At 34.7% G+C, this 13487-nt stretch overlaps 2 protein-coding genes across 2 annotated transcripts in view; one reads left to right on the top strand and one right to left on the bottom strand.

The window, feature by feature from the left end:
- Window positions 1-88: 88 nt before the first annotated feature.
- On the bottom strand, window positions 89-1488 carry LOC106142560 (nucleolar protein 12). The gene is made up of 3 exons (XM_013344357.2): window positions 1350-1488; window positions 1150-1255; window positions 89-615 (listed from the first exon to the last, which is right to left on the bottom strand). The coding sequence occupies exons 1-3, from the start codon at window positions 1415-1417 to the stop codon at window positions 103-105; spliced, it is 687 nt and encodes a 228-aa protein (XP_013199811.1). The 5' UTR covers window positions 1418-1488; the 3' UTR covers window positions 89-102.
- A 1041-nt stretch (window positions 1489-2529) lies between these two features.
- LOC106142537 (TATA-binding protein-associated factor 172) overlaps window positions 2530-13487 on the top strand; it is a 50571-nt gene continuing 39613 nt past the window's right edge. Inside the window, exons 1-4 of the mRNA XM_060946767.1 lie at window positions 2530-2673; window positions 6103-6149; window positions 7900-8077; window positions 12179-12242. Of these exons, the coding sequence (XP_060802750.1) occupies window positions 6139-6149; window positions 7900-8077; window positions 12179-12242 (253 nt within the window). The 5' untranslated portion in view covers window positions 2530-2673; window positions 6103-6138. The remainder of the gene's footprint in view (window positions 2674-6102; window positions 6150-7899; window positions 8078-12178; window positions 12243-13487) is intronic.

Raw genomic sequence — 13487 nt, 5'->3', positions numbered from 1 at the left:
TATATATTTTATGTCCATCCCCTATCCCACATCGAATAATCTTAATCAGTTTTAGTAACATATTTCTAACACAAATTAAACTAAAGAATATTTACAAATGATTTAATGTTTCTTTCTACTAGCTTTCTTTTTAGATTTTCTATGATCCATATTTCCTTTATTATGACTTTTATTTTTAAGCGACTTCTTTTTATTTTGCACTCGGTCTAATTTACTCTTCATTTGAAATACTTTACTCTTCTGTATCTTTTTCGTAGCTTGTTTTTTGAGCATTCTTTTAACTTCTTTCTTGGTTTTCAATTTATTTTCTTTCTTGTCTTCAGAATCATTTTCCGGTGATGACTCTTCTGATTCACTTTCAAAATCTGAAGCCATACCAGGAATTTCATTTCTAAGTGCACTGTCTTTCTTTTTACTGACCATTTTCTTAGCAGACCCCTCAATTACTTTAGGCTTGTTCTCACCTATAACCAAATCTTTCTTTTGAAGAGTGTCTGAAGAAAGCTCAACTATTTTAACATTAACATCATCATCTTCATACTCTTCTTGCAATAATTGTTCTATGTCTGGTATGGGGCGACTTGAAACCACAAGCTTCTTGTATGCTTCTTTATTCTGAAAGTATAAAATAAAAATAATGAACAATTTGATAACATCTGACAGTGTTATAGATTTTACATTTTACATAGGAGGATCTACAGGCACTATTTAGAGTTTAATAATCTAATTGTTCTAAGAAATATTCTAGAGAGAAGCCATAACATGTTGATTGTATTTTTGATAATTAATTATAAATATGACTAATTAAATCTGCTGCATTTTTGCTTTAGGCAAAGTGCAGGCCAGCATTATGGTCACAAGTAGACTCTATTGATATTCATACATATGCACTACTTTTTTTGATAGTTTTGTCTCTAGTTTTTCCTGACCTACTACTGCTTTTATAGAGTACTGGCATTCACTTATATTTAATTGTAGGCAGTGTTAAATTTTTTTGTAAGGTATACTGTAATTTATTCATCCTTACCAGCTCGGTAGATTTGGCATGAATAAATGACTATAATCTTTGGAAGATTGATAAGCAAATACATCCAAATTTAAGTATTATTGTAACATTATTATGACATGGTTTCACATTTTCTTTCTCACCTCCTGTTTTATCCTCTTTTTCTCTTCTTTTAATAATCTTTGTAATTCCTCCTGGGCCTTTTTCTTTCTTTCTAACTTCCTCTTACGGAAACCACAAAGAAATTCTCTGAAAAAAAAAATCGTAATAAAAGGAAATAAAGGTAGCTATGATAATAATTTGCAGACCTTACATAAAAGTTATATTTAATACTGTAGCATACTTTCGTTTGTTCTCATCAAACACCAGAGCAACTTTTTTCTTCTTCTCTTGGGTTTTACGCTTCCCCATTTTTATTAGGAAAACTTCGATAAATAAAACAAATAACACGAGGTTAACCTATAATTTCGTTTGTTTGTTTATTAATGTCAATGACTGAATGAATTGACATTTGATTTTACTGAGAAAATGACACTGACAGCAATAGCAATTCTTAAAATAATACCATACGTTAAAATCAAGTTACCCTATCAATAACAATAAACTAAAACTTTAGGCCAATAATATTATTTAATAACTAAAAAAAACTATTCTAAATTAGAACTAATTAAACCGTTCCCGGTCGTCCACCGCTGCACCAGCATGTTTACTGGTCACATGCAGGTAGGACGCCGCCAACAAATCTGCGCAAGTGGCGAAAGCGATTCACAGAAACTCCACTATAGGCACACAGTGTAAATTAACATACCTACATAGGTACGTACTAAAACTTACAATAAAAATTAAACTACGTTTCCCAAATAAAAAATGCCAGTCTCGCACTCCTTTATTCATACATACTTATACATACAATCACGTGTTTATTCGTTATGGAGTAGTCAGAGCCAACAGTCTCAAAAGGATTAAAACGCCACATTAAGCTATCAGGCGTAATGTTGAAATAAATGTGTCATTATCCAACCTGTGTCTCACTAAAAGCATTTGTGTTGTTTCATGGAAAAAGGGTCGTTCTTTCACGAAACTTTTTGAGAAAAAACCTATATTTCTTTACCTTATTATTATAATTCCACGTCCCCAAAAGTCTGTAAATATAATAAGTTAGCAACCTTGAGATTAATTACTGCGTTTTGTTTCAAAAGGATTGTTAAGAATCGACCGGTTTTAAAAACTACTATGACAAAAACTTTTATAGACATTTAATTTTATGATCATCAGAGGACAAGAAAATTTAACGTAAAAATAAATAAATGAATGAAAACACAACGTGAATAATAAAACATCGACGGTATTGCATTTCAATTTACAAATTTTTTGGCAGGAGATCAAGAATTTTTGAATTGTAGCATCGTGATTGGTCGATCGTGGTAATTATTATTTTTTAGGGACTCTAGCTCCGCCAATCAGCGCGCAACTCTACAATAAAGACGGACTCATCAGCAGCATGGCTGTCAGTATATATTTGAAGCTTGAACGATGCGCTTCCTCTCGTCGTGTTGGTTTTTTTTGTTTGTGCATTTTGACGAAAATGATTTCGTTTGTGATATTATGTGGCACAAAATATGGAGAGATTTAGGTGCAGTGACCTGATATCTGCCTTGTTACGCAAGGTGAGCTCAAAGATATGGTTTATCAGGACGAAATAATGTTTTTAATTTAATATTGTTCGATTGTAAACTGCCTTCAATAAATAAGGAATTAAAATCAGTCTGAAACATGCAACGTTATCTGTCTTTCGTCGTTATTTAATTTAGATAATTCAAGGTCGTTCAAAACGTCTCGCATGTGAATTCTAGTGCGGACAAAAATAATTTGAGTAATTGGATTTAATCAATACGATTATGGTTCGGCCATATGTTAACATGCGTGAAAGGGTCGTTTTACTTTCCGTACCGTTACCCACTGTTCTATGATTACTGTAGCCAAGCCACTTTCTTGTTTGTCTATTGCATAAAATACCTTACCTTCCCAGATTGAGAGCGATCCAATACCTATTACAATTGTTTTTATGGGAAGGGTTGAAGATAGGGGTCAATGATATTCATTATTATTTTCATTTCTAATAATATAGTGACCTGTTGACATTGTTAAGTATTATAGGTCTCTTTGAAGAATATTTAAAGGCTTAAGTACTAAAGTAATCTTTCTAAGAATAATTCACATACATATGTTAATATATCATTTTTATTCTTCAATCAGTTCCTAATAAGTTATGGTATGTAGGTATTTACATACTTGTTAATTATTGATAGTTGGAGGTATTATTGTAATTACAGATTAATAATATTAATTTGAATGTACTAAGAAACAAACCCTTACATGTAAGTCATCTGGTAGCAGTACCGGACAACTGAAGTCCAATGGCTAAAGATGCAACTGGTTCAACCCAGTAAGATAAAAAGGAAGTCTGAAAGTCGTTAATGTACCTGCAGTATGCTTTTTGTATGTGTTTAGTAGTTTTTGAGTTTGCTTTTTACAATCATAGATACTAAATATACACTTTCTTTTTAAATTATTACTATGAATATGATATGAAGAAGTACGTAATGAAATTATTTGCAGGTGTGCGCTTTCATTCTTTCATATGTATCCTCTTCTGTTGTTTGTTATCCTCTTGGGGTTAGTCCCATTGCCAATCTCACATGCCAGGTTTTTACAACAAGCAAGTCCCATTGGGCTTTTATAATTTTGAAGAAATTAAATAATTTGATGTCATCAGTTGTATGGAAAAAATCTCAGGCCGTATTTCCTGATAAAACATAGCATACTTTTTTCCCTTACCCAGGTCTTTACAAAAAATAACTGCTATAAATAATATACTTAATACAATGATATCTTATTATTATGTACACAAGCCAATTCCTTTCTTTACATTTTCCTGTCGTGGGCCTGCTGGAAGAAATTTCTCTAGAAATAAGTAGAGCCCCTGTAAATGTATCTTTAGTTTAAGTTCTATTTAATTTTTTTTTATTTTTTATATATGTACATAAATAAGAAAAAAAAGGTTATTAACTACGGGTCCAAATTCCACTTAAATGCTACTGCATACATATAATCATGTATTAACCTTTATGGGGTAGATGTACCTACCATCTATCTCGTAACTACTAAAAGGCTACTTTCAGCTGTATGGTTTAATGATGGCAAATTGAGATTCATATAATGACTGGTTGCTAGCTCATTGCATAATTAAAAAGAAGACCCTTCTACTAAAAAAATATTAGGTTTTCATATGTATAGAATTAAATAAAAACTTCAAATGAAACTGTATAAAAGAATAAAGGAACTGAACCATTTTGGAGTCTGACTTACAATTGGCCAGTATAAACAATTCAAAAATACGAAAGGTCATCAAGTATTTAGATGGTTTTTGGTTTCTCCCTGTAGAGAGAACCTACCTGTGAGTAGCATTCAGGAATTGGGAAGGAAGATACGCGCAGCGACTCCATTACTCCATAAGAGCCACCTCATACTGGGCGTCTTTAAACCATCGTCTTCTTGCAAGGCCTACGAAGACGCTGAGTGTGGGGGGGCCCTCAGCCGTAGCATGGTTTGGTTACACTTGTTGTAGCTCGAATACGTAGTGTAAACATTCACTCACACCAATGCTCAAACCGCTCTAGATAAGTACTGGTTAAGCGTAAAGCAGGATGACACAGCTAGTGCCAGATAAGAGGTCGTCGGATAACATCATGAGTAAAACCTGTAAATTTAACTTTCACCTTGATTAAATATTGCGTGGTCGTCTGTACGTCGTCGTCTCCACTATTCGCAAACTATTCACGCACGGGCTTAAAGCAAACATTGTACGGAAATGTCGACTTTTTATTTATCAAATCTCTAAACTTGCGACTTGCTCCGGCTTCGCGCGTAGGGTTGGAAGGCTCAAGGCTTTTAGCTTTCACTAAAACTGAAGAATACCAAAACAGGCGACGAAAAAAAACCAACTGTTGAACAAGCCGTAAAGTATATATGTATGTACCCAGCGTCTCGGAAATGAAAAAAAAAAAATGAGAAAAATACAAGGTGTCCGGATTTTTTTTACCCAAACGTCAGGCCAAACTCGCTGGTCTGTCCGGCCATTTCTTATGTTGCCTGGCAACCCTATTCGCGCGAGTACTATCTGTATGAGAAGCGATCAACCGTCTCACGGAGGTCGAGTTTCTGAGCTCGTCACTGTACATTGTTTTGATTCGGGACATCCACGTTGGAAATGTGTATTTTTGTCACGAAATGATTGATAATGATAAGAGTCAGGTTTCACGACAGCGCGACCTCAAACTGTCGAGTTTACAGGCAGCATTATACTACGCAATCTAATCACCTCAAATGTACTAAACCATGTAGAGCCATTTGACTTTTTCAAGTTATCAAGTTTCTACCGAAGTGAGACATGACCATGCCATCAATAAAAGTTAATGTTGATTATGTAACAAAATTTTTTTTTGTTTCAAATTATCCTTCAATGTTATTTGGCACTGCTCGCTGGAGCAACGTTTACCTACGTAACTAAAGTAGGTCAATTTTTGACCTAAAAAGACACACATAAAACACATAAACCATAGTCTTTCCAACGGATACGATTCAATGTAACCTGTTTGATTTATCAATTATTAAATAAACAATTTAAATAATACTAAAAAAAACTAGGTACCTACTTCAGGATTCCCCTGACACGAAGTGTACATTTTAGGAATATATAAAAATAAAACGGGGAATCCCGTAGACAAACAGATGGCAGTTCTTCTGTGGCATGATGGAGTCACTATTCTCTTTAGGATTTAGACTGTTTTATTTGTACGTGTATTAGCTGTTGCTTGTTACTTCATTTGCCCTAAATCTCTATAATTTATACTTATATATTATGTGTTTTTTCAATGTCTAAGTTACTTGTAGGTATAACACTGCAAAGATTCATGAAAATCCGTTCTGTAGTTTTTGAGCGAATGAGTAACAAACACACATCCTTACAAAATGTCGTATTTATTTGTAAGATTGATAATGAATTTTGTTCTGACGTGAATATTTACTTGTTGCAGGAAAAATTCAATCTTCGCTGATCAAAAACTGCCAAAATGACTTCTCGGTAAGTAGAATAGAGATTTAAAATGCCTGGAATATTAGTAGTCTCATCTCTCTAATGTAAGATTTACATTACATTTGAGGAGTGAAGACGTGATTATATGTTTCCTGTCTCAGGATACCGCATCCTTGATTTATGGGTTAGTACTCGTAATGCGTGTGGAGGCACTTCTTTAAAACCTCCTTCAGCCACGTACTAATGACTCCAATGAGTAATGTACATTACATACAAAATAACTATTTCACGCGGACGAAGTCGCGGGCACAGCTAGTATGCCACATAACTTCGTAATCTGTGGAAAGGTTGAGCTTTTACAGTCAGCTTTTAGCCCAACACTTACTCGCCTTGGCAATTTTCGATGCACCACTTCTTATACTTTTGTCTCTTCGTCGTATCCACGTCATTGAACCCTTAATTCGCTTTATATGAGTAGGGCAGAGGTCAATAGGGTCCGTCATCATATCATATCATGAGGGCCCGTGACGCGACCATTTTGGGTTCATTACTTACTAATTACACGGGATGTATGGTAGAGGAGAACCCATGCCATGATTTACTGCGCGACCACAAAATAAGGATATAGTGCACAAATGAATAGAAGGTTGTCTTTAAAGGGATTTTAAACGTAAAACATGGGCTTATTCTTTCAATCTCTCTTATTTTATCGAAAAATTGTCTTTTTAAATATAATTTTTTAAAGTTAGAACTGTAACAAACAAATTACACAGATTGAGTTAGCCTCAAAGTAAGTTCGAGACTTGTGTTACGAGATACTAACTCAACGATACTATATTTTATAATAAATATTTAGATAGATAAACATCCAAGACCCAGACCAATCAGAGAAAGTTCGTTTCGCATCATGCCCTGACCGGGATTCGAACCCGGGACCTCCGGTGTCACAGACAAGCGTGTTACCGCTACGCGACAGAGGCACTACACCTTCAGTTAGTAAACTGATGCTGATTATTTCAAAACCCAAGCTTGAATAAAATTTATTACTACATGCGTTCTTACACCTTACATGTACAATTTCATGTATGAATTTAGTTAAACATTATTTAACTAGAAAATTATATTCAAATACATTCTTGTTAAATTTGAAACGTGAGCGAATAAGTGTTTTATTTCTATTTTATTTGCTTGTCCGAGCTGCGGTTTTATGCGATTTTTAATTGAACTATACGAAACTTTATCGGCTTGGCAAACTAGTTAATCGATTTCAATTTATTCGTAGGATCGAGTACATAATTGATGCCTTGAGTTATGACGCAGGCCGCAGTGAGATTAAATTTAATTTTCTTAATTTATCTCAGCGAATAAGCTAACTGGGATGCCTTAATTTAAAACTTGATAGATTTCATAATTAAAACATGACTTCATAGACGTGCATGGCAGTAGTTGTTTAAATAAAGTTAATTTTTGGTCTAACCATTGTCTCTCTATTGATTCCACTTTTTTGATTCTGCCTGCGCCAACATCAACCAACAAACATTAGCCTGCACTACACTAGCCTAGCGGCATTAAAATCGTGTAAAAAACATAGTAAAAATTTTTGTTTTTATATTTCATGATTAAAATAACAGTACCCTTAATCGACGAGCTTACATGAAGAGAGTTAAGTTATGAATGCAAAAGCATTTTGCAGATATTGTGGCAAGTGGAAAGGTGAAGTCTTTGCAAATCCCTTCGGGAAAGAGGCGTGATTTTATGTATGTATGTTTGTGTATGCGTATATCATGAATTGTTCTAGGTTGGACCGGCTGTTTGTTCTGCTGGAAGCTGGCGTCGGCGCCGCCACCAGACGTGCTGCCGCGCGTCAGTTGGGCGAAGTCCAGCGTGCCCACCCCGAGGAGCTCCACAAGCTGCTCGGCCGGCTGATGAAGCACCTCAAATCGCCGGCGTGGGAGACACGGGTCGCTGCGGCTCAGGTCATTTTACTTACGCTCGTCTTTGTGAGGGTTGTCTGGTCGCAATACCTTAATGGCTGGGCAGACAATATATAACATACATACATACATTCATATATTCACGTCCACATTCGTTGCACCCCGCAAGAGAGAGCCCACAGTCTTGAAAAGATAGGCCTAACATTTGATAAAAACCTTTGATAGAAAACATTGTTAAGAATTTTATGTATCAATGTAAAAGAACAAGACGTGGGGATCGCCATGCGAATATTTTTTCCACTGAAAATGGCCGGACAGGCAATCAAAAATGTCTGTGTCCGGGTTTATTCGGACATTGGCGGTATCTTCAGCGGCTATTGGAATATATTTGAAGCTCGGCGTCGCTCTGGTTTAGATATGATCTATTCCCCGAGAGTGGAAGTGGAAATCTATTGTCTCTGCCTACCCCATTGGGAAACGGGCGTAATGGTATTTATTCCCGGAGAAAATTGGAGGTACCCTTAGGTGTCCCAGTCCTAAATAAAAGTTTACGTACCTATTCAGCGAGCAGTAAAAAAAGAAGTCAAAGATTTTCTTTAAAAAAAATCTCTATATTTTAGTATATAAACGTTGCGACGAAGATCATTATAGAATGACTGTTCCTGTAGTTATGTTCCATCAAAACTGTTATCGCTGATAACCTTTGATGAGGAAAATAGTTCGAGAAAGATTGACTCGTCGATTCTTGTTCATTTTCCTTCAAATCTTGCATAAGGATTGCAATCACTTAGTAATTCCGGGATAAAGTTGTACATATAAATTGACTAGGGTCTAATGTTTTACTGTTGTAACCTTAGATTTTATTAACTTACATAATTAAATGACCGAATACTTTAAACACAAATACTGCTTACATGAAGGCTCCAGCAAAAATTTTGTTCGCTTTGTAAGTGATTGAAACAAATATTTTTTACTTTTATTTTTCAAAGTAATAAAATTACCGGGTAAATTTACGCACTCATGTCACGTCTTCATCCCTTACGAGGTAGAGGACCTAAAGTATCAAGATATTATTATCAACATTTGAGCTGAAGCCTACGGCTCAAATGTTGATTATAACATCTTGATACTTTTTATAAAAATCAACGGTTGCGGCAACTCTTATTGTGTCTACGCTGAGCTGTGATAATGGTTTGTTTTGTTTCACGAGTTGCGTAGATATTCGATATTGATACAAAACGCGAACGATTGTTGCGTTACGTATTCCGAGAAGAATGTGCAAAAGACGTGTTGAAAATACATCGTTTTCTTGATAACGATACTATGATTGGATGTAGGTATATCTTGTGATATGATTAAATGTAGATGCAACATCTTTGTTAAAATTAAATGATTATGTTCGCTTACCACATTCTAGATAGATAATTTTAGTCAAGCCCCCGTAAAAACGCGCACGCGCAACGCCGTTTTTATCGCGCGATAAACTATCGCTGTTTGGTTTTTATTATGTCGTGAAACGGGACAGTGGTAGTTTTTCTCGCGATAAAAAAGGCGTGGTCAGCACTGTTAGAACCAAAGCTGTCTTTGAGATAAAAATGTCATAAACGTACTCGCGATTTTTTATATACATAAATAGGAGTACACACGCGGCTACTTGAGGAATGTTTAAACCTCTCTCAGTGACATACTGCTGAACCACTAAAATGTAAAATTTTCAAATCTCTACACCCGGGTTTGTGCTGCGCCCTTTTGTATATTTAGGAATATGGATTGATATAATTTATTCAAAAGTTATATTTGTATGAAACAAAGTAAATAACCTCCGATATTGCAAATTTAATTGCAATTTCTGCTGACGTGCGAGGTGGTAACGATATCGCCTTGATTATAAACCATTTATTCTTTTGCGTCAAAGATGATTTTATTCAGATTCATATTGTACATATAGTAACGTAATTACACATTTTTAATTGAATCAATAATAAATGGGAGTTGGTTGTTAGATATAATTAGCCGCGAATTCCTTCGCCTTAAATCTCTATAAATTTAAACTTAACTGTTATGTTATTCCAATGTCTAAGCTAATGTTACTGAGAGTTTTCATAAAAATCCGTTTAGTATTTTTGTGTGAAAGAGTAACAAACATCCATACATACATACAAACTCTCGCATTTATAATATTTGTAGGCAGGATTATTCAAGCGCAACTGCTAAAGACATCATGCAATAGTATGATGTAAATTACATATTTTGCTGTTTATTTGACAAGTACTTATCGTCGGCAAACTGCCTAGGTATTACTATTCCTCAGATAGGAATGCCACTCGCCCAGAATTTTTCGGTGTTCTAGATATTACAGGACCATTCCATCTCTTTCCCGTGGATGTCGTCAAAGTCGACTAAGGGATGTGATTATAAAGTTGGGATTCTTTGAGGGGATGGGCCTGTCACTATTTGAATCTCAATTCTATCATTAACCCAAACAGCTGAACGGCATTTTCGAGATTGTTGGCTCTGTCTACCCTGCAAGGATATAGACGTAGTACCTATGTAGAAAGTACAGTCAGTTCATCTTATACTCCGAGATATAACAATGTGATGCAATTATTAAAGATTACGCATTAAATTATTTAAATGGTACATCCAGATTTGACTTCACTGCTATTGTATTCAAAATCGAATGAGACCATATTATTTCACGGGTCGTTGCTATTCAGCCCGCGTGGAATACAGACACATTGCACGCGAGATTGTGTGTTTGTTTGTTTGTTGATCGCTTTGTTATCGCATAATTGGCTTTATTGTACTCTGATGAAGAGATTTATCTCGTGAATGCGTTCTCTGCGTGGAGAGGCTTGGCATGTTCTTTTGTGATTTATACGTGATGACTCGACAATCTATTTACTAGAGTGCATAGCACCAGAATGCATTTCCCTATTTTCATTAAGATTACAATAAAAGTTATTTTAACACGATAATAAATTTATTAGATCCAAGCTTAATATATGTATGTAAAGAAAAAGCGATTAACTTTCCTATTTGCGCATATCAGGAACCAGTCAAAAAGAAGGAAAATTTAACCAAGATAGAGTTACAATTTCCATGTGCTAGTTTTTATTCAAGGCATGACAAAAGAGGTCAATAATATTACGGACACATTTTTCATTACCGCATCATAATTACCAAATCTCTTGATAGACTTGTGTAAAAATGATTTACACCAAAACAAATCATAAAACATACGTATGTTGAAATGTATTTCGTTCAATAATTACATGTCATTTTGAATGAAGCAATTGTATGTATAGTTTAAGTTGACTTTCATGAACATTATAACTAATCCCGATACTCATTTGCCATAATTCGCTCGTTGACGTGGAAAATTACCATATTCTATTGCGTTTCTGAACGCAGGACGTTTTTATGTTATTCATAAAATTATATTATGTTTGCTTTTATAATTATTTCTATATTTTTCCTTGTTATTTGGGGCCAAATCAGAGTTTCGAAAATATATTTGTTTGTTGGAAACAAACCTACCTGATCCGCTCTTTTATTTTCCGGTTTTTAAACCCATTTATTTATTAAACTTTGATCCTTTTCCTTTAATATGAACAATGGCATTCATTCATTTCATAAAAAGCAAAATTTTTCTTGTGAAAATATTAAAATTTAATTTTCCGCAAATGTTAGATACATAATATTGGCGAAATTATGCTACCCTGTGGAACCCATTTTTCTCTTTGCATTTATCTTTGCCGATTTACTGTATCTAATTGGTCAAATTGTAAAAGCTAAATTTATAGATTATAATGCTAGCGCTTATAATAAATACTCTTGGTTTACTTACAATTATGCAAATTCCATTAAATACTTAAGTTAATGCAGTCAAAGGCCTTGGCGTAATCTTCAACACTTATTGAAGTAACACCTAACCTATTGTTTTGCCTTCATTATCTAATACATTTGTAAAACATAATGACAGTTGTAATCCGAGGCACGGCTAGACATCGTTTGTTTATTTGTTTGCTAATTTTGTCACCCACTTAGTAAAAGTAAAAATATTCTACTCGTCAATGAAGATTTTCAGTCTGTAAACCTTGGTATAAATAAAGAAGTTTTCATTTCGTTTTATGATTTCAGGCCGTGGAAGCTATACTGTCGAATGTCCCAGAATGGAAACCGGCGCCGTTTACAGGCAAAACAGGTAAGATCCATGAAAGAATTAGTAACAATCTGGTTGTCATTCTAAAAGATTACCATGGTGGTAGACTGTAAATAATATATGTGGTTACTACATTGTTTTATACATTTGAAATTTTACTACACATCTGTGATTTCTTTTGAAACCTCGCGTATTGTACCTCTCTTAGATGTTGGTTGAAATCTGAAACACAAACGTGACTGACTAGGGACTGGTTTTTATAATTTAAGTGTAGCCCAAAGTATAAATGATGGATGTTCTGTAACTTACCGACGAGTTTAATAGTAGGAATGCCTTTTGGTTGTCTATTACGTTCCAATATATCTATCATGATCATTAGTTAGTCTAATTACTGTCTTAAGTCTGAAACACAAAAGAGACTAAATTTCAAGTGACGTGTGTAACTTATCGACAAGTTATCGATAATAGGAAAGCGTGTTGTTTTTTTATTAAACATGTTCGCAAGTCGATCGGCGACCCAGATCCGAAATAGACGGGAGTTCACGCCGACCTTGCTGCGTTTATTGTTACAATGGCATAATGGAGAGCAATTTAATTTTGCGGATATGTGACCCGGGGGTCAGATATCACTAGATAGTCTGTTCCGGTTGCGGATCTGCGAAAGTAATTTGTAATTGGCGTGTTTATTCATGGATTTTAATAATCATGATGAGATAGATAAAAAATCAATTGCATCATAAGAATAATAAAGATAACAGAACAAAAAGAGACAGAGTAGTTACAAACGCGGACGGTACTAAAGTAAACTCTTCCAGTCAACCTTTGGGTGATGAGTAAAATATATTCTCGTATATATTCGTTCATACAAACCAAAATCAAGATGAGACCAATATCATCGACTATGCCAAACTGGCCAAAGTGTAGATTAATTCAATTATCGATACCAACAAAAAGTACTTAATCATTTTTTATAAATCTCACAAGGTGTTGACTCCTTGAACGGGAACAATTGAATTTATCTGATAAGTTCATTACATAAACACACTCAAAATAAATTGAATTATTTAAGACAATAGGCAAATAAATTATATCCACGCTGACGCCACAAACAAGCTTCATTTCCTGCGACGACGGAAGGGGATAAAAATAATGTCGGTATCACATTAAAATGCAGACATACAGGACTTGCATGTGACCCTGGATATCCGGCGCGGGCGCAGTGCGATGACATATCGTTTTATCATTGCAAAATAGACACAGCTTTTAAATAAATTGAAAAAATACCTA

The sequence above is a fragment of the Amyelois transitella genome, chromosome 12 (assembly GCF_032362555.1).
Source record: "Amyelois transitella isolate CPQ chromosome 12, ilAmyTran1.1, whole genome shotgun sequence".
Lineage (NCBI taxonomy): Eukaryota > Metazoa > Arthropoda > Insecta > Lepidoptera > Pyralidae > Amyelois > Amyelois transitella.
The sequence above is the reverse complement of the archived record's forward strand: the minus strand, read 5'-3'. Positions and strand labels throughout refer to the sequence as shown.